Source organism: Phoenix dactylifera, chromosome 4 (genome assembly GCF_009389715.1).
Source record: "Phoenix dactylifera cultivar Barhee BC4 chromosome 4, palm_55x_up_171113_PBpolish2nd_filt_p, whole genome shotgun sequence".
Lineage (NCBI taxonomy): Eukaryota > Viridiplantae > Streptophyta > Magnoliopsida > Arecales > Arecaceae > Phoenix > Phoenix dactylifera.
Window position 1 is genome coordinate 19651697 of NC_052395.1, and position 23849 is coordinate 19675545.

At 36.5% G+C, this 23849-nt stretch overlaps 2 protein-coding genes across 4 annotated transcripts in view; one reads left to right on the forward strand and one right to left on the reverse strand.

Moving 5' to 3' along the window:
- Nucleotides 1-2000: 2000 nt before the first annotated feature.
- Nucleotides 2001-9233, reverse strand: LOC103713951. Its single transcript, XM_008801012.3, has 5 exons — nt 8901-9233; nt 6508-6707; nt 3007-3476; nt 2717-2799; nt 2001-2531 (listed from the first exon to the last, which is right to left on the reverse strand). Exons 1-4 carry the CDS (start codon nt 9169-9171, stop codon nt 2760-2762), a joined length of 981 nt encoding a protein of 326 aa, XP_008799234.2. The 5' UTR covers nt 9172-9233; the 3' UTR covers nt 2001-2531; nt 2717-2759.
- A 6118-nt stretch (nt 9234-15351) lies between these two features.
- LOC103713953 overlaps nt 15352-23849 on the forward strand; it is a 33405-nt gene continuing 24907 nt past the window's right edge. For 2 of the 3 annotated variants that reach the window (XM_008801014.3, XM_008801015.3), the window contains exons 1-6: nt 15352-15743; nt 16557-16716; nt 19385-19477; nt 19952-20054; nt 20198-20360; nt 21637-21811. In XM_008801014.3, the coding sequence (XP_008799236.2) occupies nt 15613-15743; nt 16557-16716; nt 19385-19477; nt 19952-20054; nt 20198-20360; nt 21637-21811 (825 nt within the window). In that variant the 5' untranslated portion in view covers nt 15352-15612. The remainder of the gene's footprint in view (nt 15744-16556; nt 16717-19384; nt 19478-19951; nt 20055-20197; nt 20361-21636; nt 21812-23849) is intronic. The other variant, XM_017844463.3, reaches the window with a different exon arrangement.

Below are 23849 nucleotides of genomic sequence, written 5' to 3' on the forward strand. Positions count from 1 at the left end.
GATCCCGATATCCCCTCTAGACCCACGACATACCATTGGAAAGCTAACGCGTAGACCTACAATATATCCAAAATTGAGATCGATCTGACGGGCGGATCTTCAGAAATCGTGCCTGCAAGTAGATCGGAACCACCCTCCCAGAAATCAAGAAAAGTCAAGAATCTTAAGATACGGATCGAATTCTATCGGATTGCATCAATATCACATTATGTTATATTATTATGCTATAGAATACAATATTATATTACTATATTATAATAATATTATATTATATTATAGCGTATTATATATTTATGTATTAATATATATTATATTTTATTATGCTCTGTTGTATAATACTATACAATGTCATTTATGGTCATTTTGTCATACCTAAAGTACTTTCTTAGTTTGTTACCAAACATATATCAAAGTCTCACGGCATTTTAGAAATGTAGTTACCAAACAGCAAATAGCTTTTTATAAAAGCTCTACTTTAAAAAGCTCTACTTCAAAAAGTTTTACTTCCAAATGTAAGGACTAGTTCAGATATATGTTTAGTCCTACATCGGCTATGCACTAAATAAATCTTGGATGCTTATACAGGCCAAAAAAACTCATATAATACCTTCTTGGCTAGCACTTTTGAATGAGATTTTTGATCTTTATAAATGGTATTAGAGCAGATCCAATTCATGGCCCATGTGGACAAAGGAACACTATAGTATGGGCTCTTTTAGGGTGACCGAGGGCTAATTATAGTGCTTATGATTGGATTTGATGGGATTTGATATCTTAGCCTAGCAAGATTCTTGGTTATTACAAATGGTATCGGAACAAACCTGACCTATAGCTTGTGTGGACTAAAAATACTGCAACACAAGCCCATTTGGACTACCCACAAGCTGTTTGTGATGTTTGTGACTGGATTTATGATAGTTGTGATAGAATTTAAATGGATTTGATCTCTTAGTTTGGCAAGAACGTCATGGCTTAAAATGAGGAGAGTATGTGAAGACTTGTATAGGCATGCGTTTAGTCCCACATCAACTATGCACTAGATAGATTTTGGATAGTTATATGGGGCCAAATAATTCAAATAACATATTTCGACTAGCTTTCTTGAGTTGTTATAGGTTATCGAGTTTTGGGTATCATTTACACCTCTAGGCATATATCACTCAACCAAAGGCACCCGATAAAACAACAATGTTTCAAAACTGCTGACATCACTTGTTTTTTCTTGCAACTTGCCCGTTGCGAGGGAACTAAATGAACTGACCAAATAATTTGTACCATGAAGCCAACAAATTATATGTTTTAGATTAAGTATATATTACACACTTGAATGTGATAATAAAGTTATAAAACTTTAAATAAGAATTTGAGTTCCATGAATCCCTTTTTGATTTGCAGCAGTATCAAGCTTGAGCTTGAATTTTATGAACTATAATAGGCATTTTCGCAAAAATGATCCGTTTTACTTTTGTTTTTTCAGACTCAAGAATATTTATTTGTTACTTTCAAGAATATTCAAGCTTCTCTCGGTCTCATAGATGCATTGCAGGCCTGTGCATTACAGACTCAGCAATTATGTATTCAGCATTAAAAGTATGTGAATTTACCATAAGAATTAACAGTCACCACCATGAGAGAAGAGGCTCCATGGTGCAAGAAAATTTTGAGAGATCTGTTATATATATTGTATAAATCAACTAGTCCATGAGGCCATATAAAATTAAGGGCATGCTCCAGGTAGCTTGTTACTGTAGTCAAGAGTAGCAGTATAACCACCTTAAAATTTCTAGTGGTGTTTCCTTTTTTTTGCCTGGTAGGAGTTTCATGCCAAAAATGGACAGCTAGTAGACTAGGATAAGGGGGGAAAATTATTGATCTTCCCCTATATAATATAAAGAACCAAAATCATATTGTACTGTGCATATTTCCATGGTTTATCTTTTAGCAAAGTCTTCAATTAATCATCGCATGAGCAAAAATCACAAATAAGGAAACAAGAAGAATCCAAAAAAAGGCCAAAAGAAACATATCATAAAAATTTCATGAATTGTCACTTGATAGTCTTGGGCACTACAGTGAGTTGCTTATAAGCATAACCAAGATTAGTTAGTAACACCCAAACAAAAGGAGGAACCTCTCAGCCATGTCCCCACCACTTAGTCTTAACATACATATATAAACATCTGAAAAACCTTCAAAACTTGGCCTCCATTAGCTTGGCTCAAAATAAAACTAGGGCATCAGGAGAACACCAAAACCAGGATTTGCCAATAAGCATCAGCAAAAAAAAAAAAAAAAAATACTCCCCATCGAAAACCAAAATCCTTCAGGGCATCCAGTCAAGGCATTGAAAATCATTTTGAAAATTTTCTCCTGAATGCAATGCCTCACCGCTGCCTTTGTTTACTCCTTGAGATCCTTCTCTAGCACCCCTGCACACAACCTTCCCTAGCGCCCCTGGACACAATTCCTTCTTGGGCATCATCTGCTCCAACATCTAGTCCATGTAACTTGCATTTATTCTTCTTACCACCCTGCATAATATTATATAAGGATAAGGCAGTCTGCTGTGGTCTGACATATTCTCCATGTAACTGAATCATTCTTTAACACAGATGACAGCTTAAACAATGCGTTCAATGTGCACTGTCTTCCAGGTGACATGAAAAGTTAAATTGCCAAGTCAAAAAATATAGTTATGAAGAAATAAAATACATACCAAGCCGTGAAGTTCTGTTTGTTCCATTTTCCAAATTTGAAACTTAGCTAGCATTTGTTTTAGACTGTATAATGCTTGCAATCCTGATATAGGTAAAATTTTAGTCTGAGAACATGCAGATAATCAAATGGCAAGGTATCTACTGCAATAGAAAAGATGTTTCGATATTGCCAATGACTGCTTTAATATAGCGGGCACCAAATATCCAAAAGTACTGATTCAAACTCATGTATTTTGTCTCCACCAGTAATTTATGCAGTAATAATAATTAAACTGGCTTTTGAACTCACCTCCCTCTGATGCTGAGTACCTCTGTCAAAAGTTCTGATATTTGCTGCATCTTGTCATTCAACTGTTCCTGTCTATTCTCTGTTTTCAAGGATTGGAGCCTTATGAACTCCACAAGATCTATTTCCACTACTCTAAGTTGCCTATCAACATGTTCCAAAAAGTCCTTACATGAGGACATATCTTTTAAACTGCTGATAATGTTATCGTCATTTGAAGTGACGATGCCAGTAGACACTTCAAAATTGGGCTGACAATCCACAGGGAGGTTTGCTTCACAGTCCTGAGTCACGGTCACTTTACTCTGACCTGATTTAGTTAAATCTGTGCAAATGCTATTAGTTTTATCTGAAACTTCATCATCACCATACTTCGGGGAGATGAACCGAACCTGTTGACAAGAATCTTTTCCACTAACTCCAGAGTCCATGGCAACATGTCCTATTAGCTGTGTTTCCTTCAATGAAATCACCTGAAACCAGGTAGACTTTCAATATGGCCATAACATGATATATTCTGTTATGTTACTATTACAGCAAACATATGAAGTATCACCTGTGCAAAAATACCTTCAACAATGATCATACAAAATGAATAAGACAACAAAAGGATAAAAGATTACCAGGTGGTGTCTTTGGAGGAGACATAATTAAGTCTAGAACCTCAAAAACATAATATCTGTGATCACTACAAGGGTTTCTAAGAAGCTTCACCAATCTATTCAGCACAAGCGTAAGACATGGAATACGTAGGGGCATGCATTAAGACAAAGAACAATGGCACCATATCATGAAAGGAGAAACTGAAAAAATAAAAATGGAGATTAACTTGAGAGAGAGAGAAGGTACTTTGTCTATCAACAATTAACAGAAACAGTTAAAAGATTAATAAGGAGGTGGTTTTGGGTATTGGAAATCTTGGTTCATTGTAATAAAGCACTGAAGAGTTATTACAGTCATACATCTCCCTAAAGTCCTTTAGATGGGCTAACTGGAGTTGCGAGAGATCTTTGACAGGTAAAAAATTCCAGGATATGATGAAAATAATTCTAAATCATCAACCTGGAATCACATATGCACTCCTGACTCTTGGTATCTTCGCAAAATTGATCGTATATAGAGGGTCTGTCAGTTTTATGCTTGACTCCTAGCTAAATGGGGGAACATATCATTGATATAATTGGTCCATCAACTCTCATTTGTCAGTAGTTGTACACATAATGTTACTCATAATATTAGAGATAATGGCTGCATTTTTCCTACAGGACAAAGATATTCTATTGATTTAGTATAGAGAAAGATTTACAATTAGGGGTGACCTGATGAGCAAGCTGAAGATTGTTTGATTTGGCCTCTAAACTCTGATGAAGCATTATCTGCAGGAGCACTTGAAAGTAATCTATACTTCCTTGGATTGGATTGGTTTTCCATGATGTGGTTCCCTAGTCAAATTTGAAATTCAATCGTTGCTTTTACAAGGTCATTTTGTAAAAAAAGGCAACCCAGTGCACGAGGCTCCAAGCACTATGGGGTCTGGTTACCACCACATGTAGAAAGGTTGTATCTAGGTTTCGAACCCATGACACAGGTCATAACAGAGCAACTTTACCGTTAATGCCAAACTCACCCTCTTACAAGGTCATTTGGTAGAGAATACTATTCAGAACCCGGAGATAAATTTCTCATGTTCTGGTTGATTCTTTTGTTCTTTGTAGTATTCCAGAGATTCCTATTAAAATCAAGCTCACAAACTGAACAGGATTATTTTTTTACTGAGTTCCGATGTTTTGGTAGGAACAGAGCACAAGAATCTTTGAAAGCATAGGCACACAAAAACTTCTATTCTTTGAGAAAATTTATCACATTCTCAAGCTTTATGCCTTGTTGTAATTTGAAGACCATAGCAGCTAACCAAAACATTTAATCACGTATAATTGGGATTCCCTTGCTCTGCGAGTTAACATGAGTCAAGCAAGGAATCTTTAACCTCAGTGGAAAATGTTTTGAGAATCTTCAAAAATGAACATTATCTAGAGCAAGTAAACCACATAATGGTACAACTTTAGTGGCAGCAAGAAGGCATCTTTGGAGACTCCGAGTGTTTATAGATGCCTATGTTGTCCCCATCAAGATGCGGGAGTGAACCTTAGATTTGGTGATGCGGATGGATATAAAAAAGGGCATCCCAGCGCATGAGGCTCCTGCCACTACAGAATTTGAAGAGGGTCAGACTCGCACAGCCTTACCCCTACGATGTGGAGAGGCTATTTCCATGATTTGAATTCATGACACCCAGGTCATATTGGAGCAACTTTACCAGACATGGAGAAGATCAGAAGACATTTTATGAAATACTAGAAAAGAGATAATAGAGGAGATTAGTATCATGAGCGTCCAGTGTCTTCAAGTCCAAGTAGCAAAACATTTCTATGATAACATTAGTAAGAGCATAAACAGCAAAACAGTATTCCTTCAAAAGAATAACAAAACAGCATAACTTCAAAGCAAAGAAGGCACATACCAGAGTGCATATAGATCCTTACTTCAACCTTCTTGGGAAGAGGAAATGACTCTTGGCAAGGTGACATGGAGGGAAAGGAAAGATTGAACTTGAAAAGAGACAACAGAGAAAATACTGAAACCGTCTAATCTTCGAGTCCAAGTTAGAAATAAATGTACTATTATTTATATTATATTATAGCTTATTTCAAAATAAATAAATTTGCTTATTTCTCACTATTATTTTCGCATTCATCTTAACTTTATATCATCCTCGTGTTTGATATTTCTTTGAATATCTTGAAAATGATATAGTTTAGGTTCCCGAGGAGAGTCATGAATCAATGAGATGCAGTGCCAGTCCCACCTATCCAAACTCATGTCTTTGTTCTTCGACATACTAGAGCCTCTACAATAACTAATCTCTAACTGCTACTTAACTTTCTAAATATTTTTTTTATCCCATGGAGGATAAGCAAAAAAAAAAAAGCTGCTAAAAAGATCTTAGAATAATGCGCGTACCACATAGATGTATGTCTGTTAGCTCCTTAATCATATTGACAAGGACTTTTTCATCTCACGTTTCACTTCTTGTGTTTTTATATCCATTGTAAGTTTTCCCTTTTTTAATTTGATGATTTTTTTAGAATTTCTACAGTGTCTGAATCTAAAAGACAATAAACAGACCCAACATTTCGATATCCAGTGTATGGAGAACTAGTATTAATTGGCCATAACTAAATTTTAAAAAATGCTATTATTTTTTGTAAAATGAATTCTATAATCATGAACAAGTAAAAGGAAAATATGAGAGGTGAAATATGGAGAATACATCAAAACTTCCTGGGTGATTTACATATTTATCCATCTAATGCATAAGAAAACATAGGAAGAAAAAAAATATAAAAATATGACATAATTTGACTATATTACAATTAGATGCTACCAAAACAAATTGCAGAATCAGTTCAAGTAGCACATTAAATGTATAATTAAGAGCTGTACCTCACTGATCTTTGATGAAAGTTTATCGAGCACCTCGATGCGGCTTTTTGATTTCTCCAAGGCTTGCATCAACTTCTTCTTCTGTATAAGTAGCTCCCTTGACTCGCTTTCCTTGCCAACAAAAACATCAGCAACTGCCCTTTTTTGAAGATTCTCAGCTGCCTCTGTCAAACGCATAAGCCTCAATCGTGCACTATTTGCTGGAAACAAAAGGTTAGTAGGAAAACAAGAATAATCTCCAGAATGAGCTATTCATTTTATATACTTAAAGTTGAAGCCATGATTGAGAAATAGACATAAGAAATATGCCGTCAAAGATAGAGTAAAGATTTTACAACTGAAAAAGGCAACAAATGCCAGAAAGAGAACTTAATATTGAGATCAAAAAACAGCAGAAGCATTGACAGAACTGCAAAGTTCCTTACCATCATGTTAATGGTCTGCAAATTTTGTATGAATATAACAGGACATAATTTATGCATAATGTCTCAGTAGCTGAAAAAAACCAGAAAAAAATTCTGCATTGGTAACACATGGTTCATACAAACTGATGCAACCATTTCATACTAAGATGCAGTTTCACTCCATGAACCGATTTATAGGTTTGGTCCACTGGGGAAAGTGATTGTTCAATTGTATTGGTCAGAAGTCAACTAGTTCCATGCCACTTACTTTTGGGTAGCATAGTCCCCATGCCTAGATCTATTAATTATTACAAACTTCAAGAAATAGATAGAAGAAACAAGCAAAAAGAGAAGCAAGGAGAAAAAAGGAAACAGCATAGTTTCTCTACACTTATTCTAAAGTGGCACAATCTGCATTTTCTGTTATGTCAAAAGGAATGCTAATGTAACTTTATTATAAATGTGATCATGAGGACCATTTCTTGAATCACACACACACACACATATGAGTCATAGTCAGTGCTGGATCAAAGACATATGCTATCATTATTACTTTCATGACATTTTTTGTTTGTCCCCCAAAATGCAATTTTCAATGCAATAAGTCACAATTTTCTGATTAAAACATGCATACACTTGACTAGCATCCAGTCACTGTATGTATTATCTCATTTTACCTTTTTTATGCTGCATGCTAAGAAGTAATGGATGTCTAACCTAAAGATTTTTAATTATAGCGACGAGAAAATGAGATTGCAATTCAAGGAATATTGATTAGTGACATATCAACACAAAAAGGTTGGTAATTACTCTCTATTTTTGTTGATTTGCCTGCAAATAATTATTCTCATGGGAAGTCCACAATTAAATATGCCGGTGAATTTGTCCAAGAGAATATAAAATTTGCATTCTCTTTGTTGCATATTCAGAAGGCAAATCCAGTATGGGAATCTCTGTGGAAAATCAAAGACATAGCCTTACATGTAAGTGCCATCATTTGGAGGAAACTCTACAAGACATATCCGTACCTGACCTGAAAACCATGAAAGCCTTAAGCATATGACCTTACTCCTATGTGTTCCAAACATTACGAGACCTATGAAGATTTCTTTTTTTTTCCTATTTTTTAGAATCTAAAATTTCTTCAATAGCCTTGTGCACCCAAGGATCCACCAAAACATTAATTCCAGGGCAGGAATTACTGCTCCATTGTTAATCTCCGCAACCACTACTTTCAATGCTTGGAAAGCTAGAAATATGAAGGCAAATGAAATCATTTTTCTCTTTTCTCAGTTAAGTCACAATTAGACCTCTATATGATCTAGAGCCAGATGCATGCATCCAAGTTACAGGTCAAGCGTCACGTCCCAAAGCTCTTGTTCACAATTCGTGCTTGATTCCAAACCATGATCAAAATAATCTTTGGTTGGTTCCTACCCCATGAAGGTTAAATGCAATATTTGCTCAGTATCTGCAACTAATGTGTACCCTGCAAACCTAATAATCCTATTTAATTCCAACTCCAATGCACACAATACAATCCCTAAAAGATCCCTGCTTAACTACCCCGGTCCCTAAAAATAAAATATTAAAAAAAAAACTACTTATGTCCCTCCTCCTAAGTATTCTCTCGTTGATCGGGTTCTTTGTCTCTAGTTGTCGGCGTAATTGGTATTGCATAACAACTTCTCAAGGAAACAGAATGAGTAACAGTTAATATAGATTTCCATATTTTCCGAGAAACACTCGAGAAAGACTTGTGTACAAGGACAAAAATTAAAGCCAACACAAGACATCTTGAACCGCTCCGAGTTTTTTTTTTTTTTGTCATCACGTCCACTGCTACTATGAAGGTAAGTAAATGGAAGAAACTGTCCACGATCGTTCTACCAACACAGAAAAATTAGTAAATAAGGTAGAAAACCAAAAGGCCTGAGGCAGGCAGAGGAGTTGGATGGAGATGGACAAGGGAGAGGGGAAGGGAAGTACCCTTGGACCTGGTTTTCTCGGCTTCGGCGTGGAGTTGATCGAGTTGAGTCCTCAGCTGCTCAGTGTCAATGCGATGAGGGTGGTTGCTGGAAGAAGCCGCCACCGTCGCCGCCGCCGCCGCCGCGAAGGGTACGGCCCTCCTGCTGCTGCTCGCCAGCGGTAGACGACTCTTCAGTGGAGTAATTAAGGCTGGGCTCGAAATCATCCTCTCGGATCCTCGCTCGTTCGCTTTCTCTATATTCCTGCCCAGCCACTCTTCTGAACTTATCATCTTCTCGGGCGCTCCCGGTGCCAGTACTGTGCGCGTGAGATGCACGCGTTGCCGGGAATAAGGCTATCCAAGGAATAAGCTGTTCATGGCAACCTGGATTAGGTTCAAAATTTAGGCCTCTCTGGGGAAGCTTTTAAAGGACCAAAAAGTACTTTCTGACCCTCTAAAAATACTTTTAAATAAGAAACAGTATTTGATAAAATTTTTAAAAAGCTGTTGCTTTTGCGGGATGCTAAAAATAACTTTTGGGAAGAAGCTCCAATGTGAAGCTTTCCAAAAACGCTGTTTTCAGTTTTGTCAGGAAGCTATTTTTTGGACCAAAATACCCCCATTTAAATCACACTTTTTTCCCCAAAATCCTCATCCCGGCTCTTTCTCTCCCACCCATCCTCTCCCTCCCCCTCTCTATTATCTTCTTTCTCTCAACGCCGCCGCCTCTGTTCCTTCTTCTTCTTCTTCTTTTCTTTTTTTTTTGTTTTGGGAGCTCGTGGCAGCCACCATGCCGGCCACCACCCATGGCCGGCGACCCTTCATATTTCAATGAAATAAAATAAAATAAAATAATAAATAAATAAATAAAATAAAAAGAAAAAAAAATGAGTGAGTGGCAAATAATCTTATCTAAATAAATAAATAAATAAATAAAAATATTAGTAATTAGTTAACCAATTTTATCACCTAGCTAGAAAATTTGTTAGAGAGATAAATAATCTTAAAAGGATGAAAATTTAATTTACACTAATAATTATAATATTTTATATATTTATTATTGTATTATACTATAAATATAATATTATATTACATTATATCATAATATATTGATATGTTATATTAAATAATTTAATATTATATTAAACTATTATTCTATAATACATAATGTTATAGTTACTATATTATAATAATATTATATTACATTACATTAATATTATACTATATCATATATTTATATATTAATATATTTTATATTTTATTATGTTCTGTTGTATAATACTGGTAATGTCCTTTATGGTCATTTTGTCACATAAAAGTACTTTCTCAGTTTGTTTACCAAACACATATTAAAGTGCCACAGCACTTTAGAAATATAGTTATCAAACAACAAACAGCTTTTTGTAAACGTTCTGCTTCAGACAGCTCTACTTCCAACAGCTCTACATCCAACAGCTCTACTGCCAACAGCTCCCCCAAACAGGGCCTGCTGTTATAGAAAGCTGTTTGCTGTTTGGTAACTACATTCGTAAAGTGCTGTAGTACTTTGTTTGCTGAGAAAATACTTTTGTATGACAAAATTACCATAAAGGACATTGTATAGTATTATACAACAGAACATAATAAAACATAACATATATTAATACATAAATATACGATATAGTATAATATTTTTGTAATATAAAATAATATTATTATAATATAACATAATAGTAATATAATTATTAGAGTAAATTAATATTTGGTAATATAACATAATATTAAATTATTTAACATAACATATTAATGTATTATGATATAATGCAATATATATTATATTTATAGTATAATACAATAATAAAGGTATAAAATATTATAATTATTAGTATAAATTAATTTCTCATAATATAACATAATATTAAATTATTTAACATAACATATTAATGTATTATGATATAATGTAATATATATTATATTTATAGTATAATACAATAATAAAGGGATAAAATATTATAATTATTAGTATAAATTAATTTCTCATAATATAACATAATATTAAATTATTTAAAATAACATATTAATGTATTATAATGTAATGTAAAAATATAATATTTTATAGTATAATACAATAATAAAGGTATAAAATATTATAATTATTAGTGTAAATAATTAATAATGTTGAAATATATTTATTTATTATCTTATTTATTCATTCATTCATTTATATAAATATTTATTTATTTATTTTTTTCTCTTTTTTATTTTTAAAATTTTCTTTTTTTCTCTTTTTTTCTTTTCTTTTCTTCTTTTTTTCCTTTTCTTTTTCTTTTCTTTTTTTCTTCTCTTCTTCTCCTTCCTCTCCCCCGTTCTCTTTTCTTCTCCTCCCGCGCGGCCGGCGGCGCCGGAAGGGGACCGAGCCACCGCGGCTGCGGGAGGGGGCTGGGCCGGGGCCGGCGGCGGCTGCGGGAGGGGGCCGGGTCGTGGCCGGCGGCTGGCCCCCTGGAAAGTGCTCTCCTGCGAGGCCGACAGCGTCGGGCCGGGCCATGGCGGACACGAGAGGGGGCGGGTCGTGATCGCCGGCGGCCGCAGGAAGGGGGAGGGCGCCCCCTTCTTATTCCTGTTCTTCGGCCCCTCCCCACCGTGGGACCTCCTTCTTCAGCACGGCTCCTTTCCGTGACGGGGACATCGTCGCTGGCGGCGGCCGCCGGAAGGGGAAGACCATCCGTCTTCCTCTTCTTCAGCACCTCCCCACCATGGGGGCGGGGGAGAGGGAGGGGTTTCGACGGCGGGGCAAAGGGAGAGGGTGTGGCGGTGGGGAGAGGGAGTGGGGTTGGGTGGGAGAGGAAGACACCGTGAGAGAGAGGTTTTTGGGAGGATTTTTTTTTAAATGAGGGTATTTTGGTCAAAAATACAGCTTTCCGAAAAAGCTGAAAACAGCATTTTCGGAAAGCTCCAAATTGGAGCTTCCCCCCAAAAGCTGTTTTCAGCTTCCCGCAAAAGCTGAAACAGCTTTTCAGAAAATTTACCAAACACCATTTTTTAGCTAAAAGTACTTTTGGAGGGCCAGAAAGTGCTTTTTGGCACTCCAAAAGCTTCCCCAAATAGGGCCTTAGTCCGAAATGAGCTTGCTCGACTAATAAACGGACTGAACTAAAAGTTGATGTCTGGAATATCTTATCCGAGTTACAAAATTATGATGAGAGATTGAGAGTAGAGTGTGCAGAGACGTGGGAGGGAGGGGCTGGCTTCATTATCAGAAGTGGGAGGGAGGGGTTGGCTTCATTATCATAAGTCTGTACTATAGGATGATAGCTGATAGGAGCTGCCGTCAGATCTTCGACATCTCGATTTCCGGAGTAGAACTGTGAGCAGCCTAAACTGGCGTGTGCTATGCGTGGCACGAGCTGCGAACCCATGTTATCGTATTCGAGGGCGATTTAGCTACAGTTATTGGTTGGATTCAGCAGGATGGGGGTGGGCGTGTACCCCCTGTTGCTTAGGGACATCCAGGTTATAATCAATGGTGGGATGGTTTTGCAGGCAAAGCACGTATATCGTGAGGCCAACAGAACAGCATATTAGGTATTCTCTTATATGGCTAACTACTCTGGAGAGACCCTGTGGCTAGGAGAGAGAGGATTACCCGGTGCATTCCAAAACTTGTTATTTTTTTGACTTTTTTGGATGTATTTATATCCGATACGTATGATACATCCGCTTCAGCAATAAAAGAAGAAGAAGAAGAAGAAGACGACACGGAGGCAATGATTAATATAGCAAATGCCTGGGTTTCAGGAATGAGCTAAATGATTATTTATTCCTGAAAATAAGGATAAGCTGGAAGACTTCCCCTGTTTTTAATGTTCCCCTCCAGAAAAACCTTTATCTGACTGAACAAACTCTTCCGGTGGCCACGCCGACCAAAGTTATGATGTTGAACTCAAATTATAAATGAGTTCAAGATAAGCCTTGCCTTGCTACATCAGCTTGATTAAACTTGATATAACAATAAACAATAATTTATATAATACAATGCCATATAATCAATTATATTTTATAAAGTTGTGTTTATATGTCCTTAATTATACCCTGTAGCATGAAAAGTAAAAATAAGTCTAGATGCGACCCATTGCTTGATCAATCTAGAATGGGTTTGGAGTCTTCTCTAATTGAATTTTGTGTGGTCCAAATAACAAAACTCCGACATGGATTTAAGCCTTCAGACCAGCTAGTGTGTTTAAATTCTGTAAAATCTGGGTCTGTTTTGACAATATCTATGATTGATGGCTTAGGAGTTTATCCCTTTATTTCACGCTATTTCATGATAGCCGATGAATCTGAACTTCGAAGAGTGGGATGATAACAAATTAATCCATGTCTGGTGTAAGCCTGTCGAATCTAATGCACCAACTAGTTAAGGTTATTTTGCAATAGCTTTATTAGGACCAAGATCAAATTGACTATGCCGGGCAATAGGTTGAACTAATTACCGAGCCAATGCAATTAAATTTGGCCCCTTCCAAGCCTGACCTAGATTGAAGATCAAGGCTAGATCAACGATATGACTTGTGGAATGGATCAAATTAGCTAAGACTTCAAATTAAATCCAAATGGTGGATAGATTGAGAAAGTGGTGTGATGGAGTGCATGAAAAGTTGATATTAGTTTTAGACCTTCCTTAGATTTACAAGTACCAGACTTTGTGTGCTAATCATGTCTCTATCAAATATATTGCAAGTCCAGCCCTTGACAATCCCACATTCACTCCTCCATGCATACTCAAGGATCAAGCCCCACCATGATACTGGCTAGAATTGCACTGGTAGTTTGTAGGCCTAAAACCAAATGCAGACCATCTCTCACTACATACATATATATGGTGAATAGTATATCCATGACGTATAAAGATGCAGATATAGAATTTATTTGTTTTTTAGCTTCGTTATAAGCAAACTTTCCGAATCTTTCTTTAAATCCATGGGTTGTCTTGCATATTTCTAAAGAAAAGGACAAGATTTTGCTATAGTAATTTGACATTAACTCAATGTTGATGGGTCCTTCCATGGTGTTTCTTGGTATGCATGAGATGATTTGGCCTGTCAAAAGCCGAAGGGAAAGCCAAAAAAATGAAAGTCAGTGCAAGATGAATAACCCTATAGGAGTCGGAGTCATGGAATGAAAGAAGCCTTTATTGTATCTTTAACTTATCATGCAATATAATGGCTTGCATGTTAGCGACGGGAGCCCAATTAATACCATCACTACTCTTAAAAACTATAATTGATCGACAGAAGAGACTCAAAAGTTAAAGGCTATTATATTTTGAGAAAGGCAAAATAGTAGGTTGGGCAGCAAATTTAGGAATGAGGCAGAGTTTTCATTGTGAATGGGAAAAAATGTACTTGATTGAGTTCTTCTTAGTTCTAGATTTTTAATAACAGACCAAGCTCTTCAATAACAGATTATTGTTGGCTATTTGATTATCAAAAAGAAAAGGAGTAAAAAAAAGAAGAAAAGAGAAAAATGATTAATTTGATTTCATCCCCATCACATCTTAGGCTAAACTCTGGCAAATAAATGAGAATGCTAGGCAATAAAAATATGACAATGGAGTAGAAAATTCTTACAAAATGGAATTGCAAAGAAACAATTTAATAATATAAACTATAAAAGTTGATCATTTGAGTTTTAAGAATTCATTTTTCCATGCAAGAATTTGGGCCCTAGTTTTATGAATTACTAGAGAATAAAATATTATCGAACCAGAGTCTACCTAGTAGCCAAAGCATGCTTAACATGTAAAATCTAGATCTAAAGAGCAGCCAAGTATAACATATCATGTTTCTCATATCCTCCTTTTTCATATTTTTGTGGGGGTGAAAACAATGATGGTGGAAGACTAAGAAAGAGTTACATAATTTTTTTGTTCTTTTCCAATGACCCATAATAACAATAATGATATCAACAATGATCAAAGACAAGAAAGTAAAGAATTGTGGATCTACCTGTAGCAATTTCTGACAGTAATTGTATTCGTGTAGTGGTGATGATGGTGGCGATGAGAAAGAGTGAGGTATAACTATGAAAAACAATAATAACTATAAAAAACCTATCTAACAAAATCTTGGGCCAGCAAAAAATATTTTGGTCTATTTTGAAAAGAGTAAATATGACTTTTTTTTAAAGAATCTTAATAATTAACTGTTCTTTCCCCAAAATTTTATTTAATAAATACATTCTCCGATGTTTCTCCTGGAAAACTTCATAGGAAGTTGCCAACCTTGATACATCCCCACGAGGGACGAGTACATGATTCGAGAATCCTACCGTGCATCGCATGAACTCCGTGTCCCGCCGCTCCCCTTGTGCCACATGGTACTCATTAAATAGCAAGTATTCCAACTAACGATAACGATTATGATGGATGAGATCACAGCCGCTCATTTAAATGGCGGTCTATAAAGTCTAATTGAACCAGGGAGCGAAGGGGAGCCCATCCCTCTTTCGACTCCTCCGAAGAAAAGCCCTTCCTCTCTCTCTTCATCTACCCCAATTGTTCCCTCCCTTCTTTCCCTCGCCTCATCCGCACCAGCCGTGCTGTTTCCTTTCGTTGTCCGTAAACCCTAGACCGCCATAGATACGGCCAAGCGCTCCCTCTCTCGGTCTTGGTCTCGGCGGACAAACCCTAGGCGGCGCCGGAACCGCACGCCGAACGCTCTAGGGCTAGGCCGTCTTCTCCTCGCCGTCGACTCCATGGAGCTCGAAGAAGGCGGCAGGAGACCGGCGGCGGGCGACGGCTTCGCAGCCTCGGCCGAGGCGGCGCAGGCGGTTGCTCAGCCCGAGCGCCCAGATGGGGTTTCTCGGGATCCTTCCCGTGCTCTCGAGTAAGATGACTGTCTTCTTCTCCCTATTTTATTTTCACCTGCACGTATTTCGTATTCTTTGTTGGTATCTGTTATTTCGAATTGGTTATTAGGTTTAGCGAGTCAATTGGGGATGAGGATCTTGTTGGTTTTCTCCGGAAGGAAAAAGGGATATTTAATCACAATAGGAAATCTTCATTTCGCATGAGTCTGAATTAAAAAAGAACATCTTTTCCTGGGATTTTACAATCGAGTGCTTCCCTAATCGTCGGATATTCTATGGTGTTTATTCCACGGAGAAATTATTAGAGCTTTCAAACAACCCCGTGAAATGTTTGACTCGGATGGATATAGGATACCTTGGTAGATATTAGGGATTTTTATCAACAAAATGAAGTTCGATTGACGTTGATTTGTGTTAAAACTGGGCTTTTGGTTTTTGCTGCATTGCGCTAAAAGAGTGTAGAAACAATCTCAAACAAAGTTAAATATGAAGCCTTTTGCCAAGTAAAGTGGATTGGCTTCTTGGGTTATTTTATGATTTGTTGAAATTCAAGAGTGTTTGCGAACAGTTTGTAACTTGATGTCAGCCCTCTGAATTGGTGACCAAGGTAACTATGGGCCAAGAAACGGCTGTGTTACCTGGAAGGTCAGTTGGTGGATGAGGCTGACTTACCTCCTCAGTTGTGTGGTTTGATCCTGTGCTACTGGAGAGCAACGTGTTAAGGTTTCCGTAGCTGGGGTTATTCTGATGACATATCAATTGGAGCTGCTATTCTTTGCTTTTTTTCTCTTTTGTTTGTGAATTCTTATAGCATTTCTTGTTGTTGGCAGTTTACTGAAGGAGCTTGGCTCGAAGTTGACAGAAGAATCGGTTCTGTTGATGCCAAACTTGCTATCGTGCTTAAAACATGACAATCCCATTGTTGTTAAACAATCAATTGCTAGTGGCACGAGTTTATTTGGCGCTGTCTTAGAAGAGATGGCACTCCAGGTGCTTTTTGTATAACAGATATACTATTACTGTATAAATAACTTGACCATTCATGTAAATGAAAACCTTTTTTGATGTTACCATGGTGCCATTGAAGAGTTATTTATTATTTTTATGATTCTTTTCTGATTTCCATGCATCTGATAGAAAATGTTGGTTCTAAGATGCTTACAAGAAGAATTACAGGGCAATGAGATATATGGGGCTAACAGTGAGAAGATGTAATGCTTGACTAGGTTGCTTCCCTTGACATATTTATTATACGATATCTAGTTTATGTGCTGTTTACTTGACTCCATCATTCACGAGTGATTAATATTTTAAAATTTATCATCTTAATCACAACATAATAAAACCCTCAGCTTCACTACGTTATTAGTGGTGTTAGGCACCAATTATAAATAAGAAAAAAGAATCCGATAAAAAAGAAAGGAAATGGTTTTATTGCAGATCCTGCGAGGCAAAAATGCCTTTTGAATTGTTTAGCATCATATACAATTACTACTTGATCTTGAAGACGAACTTGTATGGCATCTTGGACCTGTACAGGAAAATTATGTTGATCGAGGCAGGGAGTGACATCGAATGCGGCACTTATCTTCTCCTATATATTGACGTGAATATCTCTATCCATAATGGTCGGAGCTTGCATTTAGGTTGTAGCACTTTGCATGACTCTTATGTCTCATATTTTGTAGGAAAATTGATTACACTTTAAATAACAAAATGTTATCGTTTCTTTAGCCCCGTAAAGAAATTTGTATGCATCATGCTCATCAGCTATAAATTTTTAAAGCTAACTGCAATGTCCAATACTGCCATTGGTTGCTTCACATGACCATGGTATGATGGGTGTATCTAGGGTTTCATAGGTTGGGTCAGTTTGGAGCCTAAAACCAAACCGATTTAAACAAGTTCCCTAAAACCAAAATCAGACCAAGCTGACCATCTATGAAAATCGGTTGAAATTGATCCGGGAAATTCGGTTCGATTTGGTTTGGTATATCGAGTTGATGTTCAATGGGTTGGGCTAAGTCTAAACAAAAAAAATATTTTATACATAAGAGAAAATATAAAAAAATTAAAAGTGAATATGATATATATATATATATATTTGTGTGTGTAGGGTTGGTTCAGCTTGAATTTTTTTTTTTTTTAACTCAAAGTGAAACCGAACTGATTATTTTTTTCTTCAGTTGAAGCCTTTCTCAAACCAACACCGAACTAGATTTAGAAAAAAAAACAATATAAACCCAACTGAAAAGGCCGGTTCGGTTCGGTTTCGCAGTTCGGCCGGTTTTAGTGCACACCCTTAAGTGTATGGTTTTTATACAAGGGTGAGGAAGCTAGAGTGGGCTGCCATAATGACGGTCTATCACTCCCATCATCTAAAAGTGGTGAATAGTCATAATTTTGTGAACCCATGGCTATCTCTATTTCCAATCTCTTTGAACTTGCAATAGTTTTTTAGGCATTGAGACATGGGTTAGCCAAAAAGATACTGTCTCAAAGTGTGTATTTGCCTGTTCAAAATACACAAACAATGAGGAGGTTGTGTCCTCAGGAACCTGATAGTGCCAATGACACATCATTGTGACGTTTTAATGCTATACACTTGTATTCTGTTGGCATATGCCTTGCACGAATAGATTACTGTTTATAAAAAAATTAGGATCATAAGTAATCCAGGATAATTGTGCTGATATTATTGAACATAGGTGCTGCATTGTTATTTCAAGTAATTTGTCACTTAAATAATATTAAATAAGCATGCTCCAACATTGAGAATATAAGTATGTTCAAGATTAATAATACAAATGATTGGGTGCAGAAAAAATTTCTTTTATATTAATTACATATTGTTGGATTTGCAAGGTGTACTAAATACTATGAAGGCGTATGTTGTGTGTTACTCTGATTTGTAATATTTGGCACTATGTGTAATGTGAAATGCTGTCAGCTTGTCCTGTTTGTAGATTGGGCCTTTCGCTTTCTTAAAATAATAAGAAAGAAATGAAACGGAAGAGTCTAGATCATAACGTAACAAGATAGGAATTTGTAAGCACGAATTAAAAACACAAAGGCATATTGCAAGCCCATAGTAATTTTTATTAGTCTTAATGAGCATCTTCCATGTCAGTATGCATTGGCATAGACTGATTTATAGCAGTATAGAATAATATTTGATACAGAGGTACATACCCTGTGTCATGCTAATAGCCTACCGGCATGGTATGTAATATATATGTGGGATAGCATAGATGGCATAACCCTTGGTTCTATCCCGCTACAATATGGATAGACATCATGGCAATCATATTTATATATATTTATTTATATATTTACCTAATAAATGTTTATATATTCATATGTTTACTTATATATACTTATTTATTTTAAGGTTTCATTGTCAACTTTAGAATTAGCATTCTTTCATTTTTTTTAAAATAAAACCTTATCTTTGCTTCCTTCCTTGTTTACATTGTATTTTCGATCTTTATGTTTAATTTGTTATCGTTTCACCTCTACTAATGCTTTTCTTGTCACTGTCTGATCATCACTTCTTTTTTTTTTTTGGTGCATCAATATCACTTATATATAGTTTTTTTTTTCTTTTTGGTTTTTGGGATGCCATGTGACAATGTTTTTGTGTTCTTTTAAAATATAGCTTCATGATTTTGGGAAGGTCGAGGCTTGGCTTGAGGAAATATGGTCCTGGATGGTTCGTTTCAAGGATGCAGTTCATGGCATCGCTTTAGGGGTAGGCTTTGAATTATCCAACCCTCTGAATATATTTGATTTTTTTTTTCAACTTTGGAGCATGACATTTATTTTATTGTTAGAGTTTCATAACTTGAAATCTTTCTTATTTGTATAAATTCTAACTTTTACAGTTTTTTTAATAATATCTATGTCTATATAGTCCTCTTATGCTGTAAATACCCCACCTTTTTTTGTCTGGTTTCATATTTATGCAACAGCTCATGACCTGACTAGAGAATTTGGATTTTTTAAAAAGTTTTTTGATGAACAGGTAAAAGTGAGAGTATACTGTCATACTTGTGCCATTTGATTTTGCTTATTACGCTAGCTCCTTCCACTGTGGACTGTTGCAGTAGTGTGACACTAAAAGGCTTTAAGTCATAACAGTTTCTTTGCAAATGAAGTGGTGCATCTCTTGAATTTGATTTCAAAATATTGGCTAATTGTCCTTTCTCTGGAACTTGTGTTGTAGCCTGGATCTATTGCAAAGAAGGTGCTCGCTGTAAAATTTCTTGAAATTTGTGTTTTATATTTCACACCTGATGCAAATGATAATGGAGTACATTGTGCTGAAGGTACACTCTCTGGCTCTACAGTTAAAGTGATGATCATTGAAGCTTGTGCAAAATCCTCTTTCAGCAGACAACATGTGCAAATTATGATATAATCTTGACAAAGTAGAATATTCAGTCAATCTGCTTGCTTATTTTTTTCATAGGAAAAGAATGGAGCTTCAACGTTTCACAGTTAGCTCAAGGCCATTCAACTGTCAATCCGGCCTCTCTGGAATCTGAGGCAAACAGAATTGTTTCCCTTCTGCTGGATATCTTGCAGTCAGCTAATACTCTTCGTGGTTCCTTTGTAATTGCTGTTATTAACTGGTGAGTCTTTCACCTTTTTTTACATTATTTTCAATTCTCACATTGACATCCCCGGCCCATATGCAAGGGATGTGGAGTTCTGATGCTAATGGTGAGACACATCATGTTTCCAATCAAATTGTGAAATACATATCACAGAACATTCAGGACAACGGCGGGCTCCTAGGTTTCTAGGCACCCACCTAGGCATCAACCTAGGTGCCTGGGTGGCTGCCTTGCTCAAAGACCTGCCTGCACCAACCTTGTTCTGCATCAGTTAGACTGGTATACAATATTATTAGCTCGAAGTCCTTAGGGTCATTTATCGTCTGGTCATGCTGTTAACAAAGGTTTTATGTCTTTTAGTTTCTCTAATTAAGACCAGATTTTCATCATGATTCTGTTTGTTGCAGCCATAATTGATATGCACTTGTGGGAGCTTGAATTCTGGCGAATACTCTATTAAATGTTAGTTGTTTGATTTGTAGTTTTGTTCTAGATCATAGCCCCTTGTTTGCAAAACCTAACTCATCAGAAACTTGTCTAATTTCATTTCCACGTCGCATGTTATGCATACATCCTGAACTGGTTCTTTATTGTCTTTGATCCAAGTCTGTGTTCTGTCTGGTACAATATGCTTTCTGATTATCTTTAGCTTATGGAGATTTTCATAATTGTAACCTGCATTTTAAGTTTGCCTTTCTTGCATCCACTTAATTATTGATTTTGCTTTTTTTTTTGTTGGTGGAATGATACACATTTAAGGATCCCCGGATGATGTTGCCTCCAAGACTAAGCACGAGTTGGGGAATAGACATTTAGCAGACACTATATACACATTTATTAAACATCCAATACACATGGTCCGAATATCTGATGCACATTGTTGAGACTACCTCCTGCTGCTTACATCTAGGGGAAAAATCATTGGGGACCCCTAAATGGGTATTGATTTGCAAAAGAAAATTAATGTTAACCTTTCTTGCAGAATCGGTAAGTAAGTGGACTTTGCAAAATCCGCTAAAGGTGATGGTAGATCCGTATAGTGGTTTGGTTTATCTTTATTTTGGTGTACACATTAGCTTTTCATTGCACCATTGTTTCATTAGTTTTATGAGACTATGAATATGTATAAGATCTGTTTAGTGTTTGGTTTATCTTTACCTTGGTGTGCACATTAGCTTTTCATTGAAACTATTGTTTCTTGTAGTTTTATGGGACTGTGAATATGTATAACAGCAATGTGTCTCCACCTGAATATCTCTTTTTTCATTAACATTGCTCCTGTGATTTTCAGTCTTGCAGCTACTGCAAAGAGCAGACCAGTCCACTACAACTTGATTTTGTCGGCATTGCTTGGTTTTGACCCTGATTTTGAAACACTAAAGGAAGGTCATGCTGCAAGCATCCGGTATTCTTTGAGGACTGCCTTTTTAGGATTTCTACGGTCTAACCATCCATCTATTATTGAGGTAAACTTCTTTGCTCCTCCCTAAGATGTTCCTATAATCTGTTATTCCTTTACTAACCAGAAGCATCAGTCTACATTGTCGTATACATAGCCATCCATGCAATCATTAGAAGAAATTGGAGAATGTGCTTGTATTTTTTGTTATTTCAAGAGTTCTTATCTGATATATTGGATTTTAGGAGTCTATTGTTATGTTTTTTACATGCGCAATACAGTCTTTGTTGTTATTAGTGTAGAATGTCATTGCTCATCTGATCATAAAATGTACCCTATCTCTGGCCAAGTTACAGTTTATAACCCTATATTTTGGAGTTCACACTCCCATATTTATGCAATGTGTTATTTCTTTTCCCCCCAGAAGTAATGATTGCAAGCGTGCCATATTAGATGAGTGGGTCAATTATTTGCTCTGTTTGACTATACATTACGCTGTAGATTTAAAGTATCCAAGTCCCTTCTTTGGTGGTATTTTTAAAATCATGTAATGAATTTTCTACAAGTGTGACTGATGGTGGTGGTTGAGGGGCACTAGGTTTGTGATTTGGGAGGCCCTGACTCTCAACTCAATGCTGTTGAAGGTAGTCAGATTTACAATACCTCAATGATTGCAAGCGTGCCATATTAGATGAGTGGGTCAATTATTTACTCTGTTTGACTATACATTACGCTGTAGATTTAAAGTATCCAAGTCCCTTCTTTGGTGGTACTTTTAAAATCATGTAATGAATTTTCTACAAGTGTGACTGATGGTGGTGGTTGAGGGGCGCTAGGTTTGTGATTAGGGAGGCCCTGACTCTCAACTCAATGCTGTTGAAGGTAGTCAGATTTACAATACCTCCATCCCTGGAGTTGAGCTGAGGGAAGCATGGGCGGGCTTGAGTTATGCGAGACTCATTTTGAGGGCGGAATCTATCCATTCGGAGGGTGATTCAGCTATAGTGATTGATTGGATTGAGAGGCAGTTTGGGGTAGCAAATAGACACCCTCTACTCCAGGACATTTGGCAACTTGGGAGGAATTGTGTCACATTCCGGGCTAGTCATGTCTACCCTGAGGCTAACAGGGTTGCGGACTGGGTTGCCTCTTTTGTGGCGGAGCATTCTGGCGATGTGTTGTGGGCTAATTATGTGATTGTGCTGTCCCCCTTCTGTGATATTTATTTTCTGATTTTATTGGACGTAGTATTCATACTAGATTAGTGTGACTCGTCCAGCCTATAAAAGAAAAAAGAATAGTGCTTTATTTTATGGCATTATTCTTTCAGATGTCTTCTCAATGGAGGACAAATTCCTCTCATCTATCCTACCTATTCTATGAAGAGTTCATCCATGATCATAGAGTAATTTTAACTTCGGGTCTGTGTTTGAGCTCATACCTGTTTAGTTAATTAAGATGGCATTTTATTTGTTCTTCAGTCTGTATTTGTTTTCTTCTGTAGCCCATGCAAGAATTGTTCTATTGACTGATTTATTCAAACAAATATTGACAACAATAGGCATACTTCTTTAGATAACACAAATATTTTCTACATTAATAACAGATACAACCATGCAGTTCAGAATATTTGGAAAATGAAAAGGAAGAATAAAGAATTTTTAAGACGATAATCAATGGCTAATTTTTAAAACTTGAATCCTATGGGCAAGATTAGTATTTGCTTGTACTTGGTCTGTGCTTCAGCATTTTGGAAGTTGATGAACAAATTTTGATCTCTATAACAATATAAGAGAGTGATCATGCTTTATTTGGACCTTAGTTAATTTTTTGTTTGAATTTAGAGCTTAAAATGGATTTGCACATCTGATTCCTGACATGCTTGGTAGAATTTAATCAGTATTGCAGAAGTAAATCAGTATAGGTTCTATTGTTGACATAATTTAAAATCTTATCAAGTTCTGTTCAATATAGTAGATCTGGTAGTTGGCATGCCATCTATTCTTTTTACTTGGTTGAGATACAAAGCATAGTTTAGTGTCATAGTAGACAAGATTGTGGTGGTGTGAACAACCACCACATTATTAGTCAAAAAGCAGAAGGCC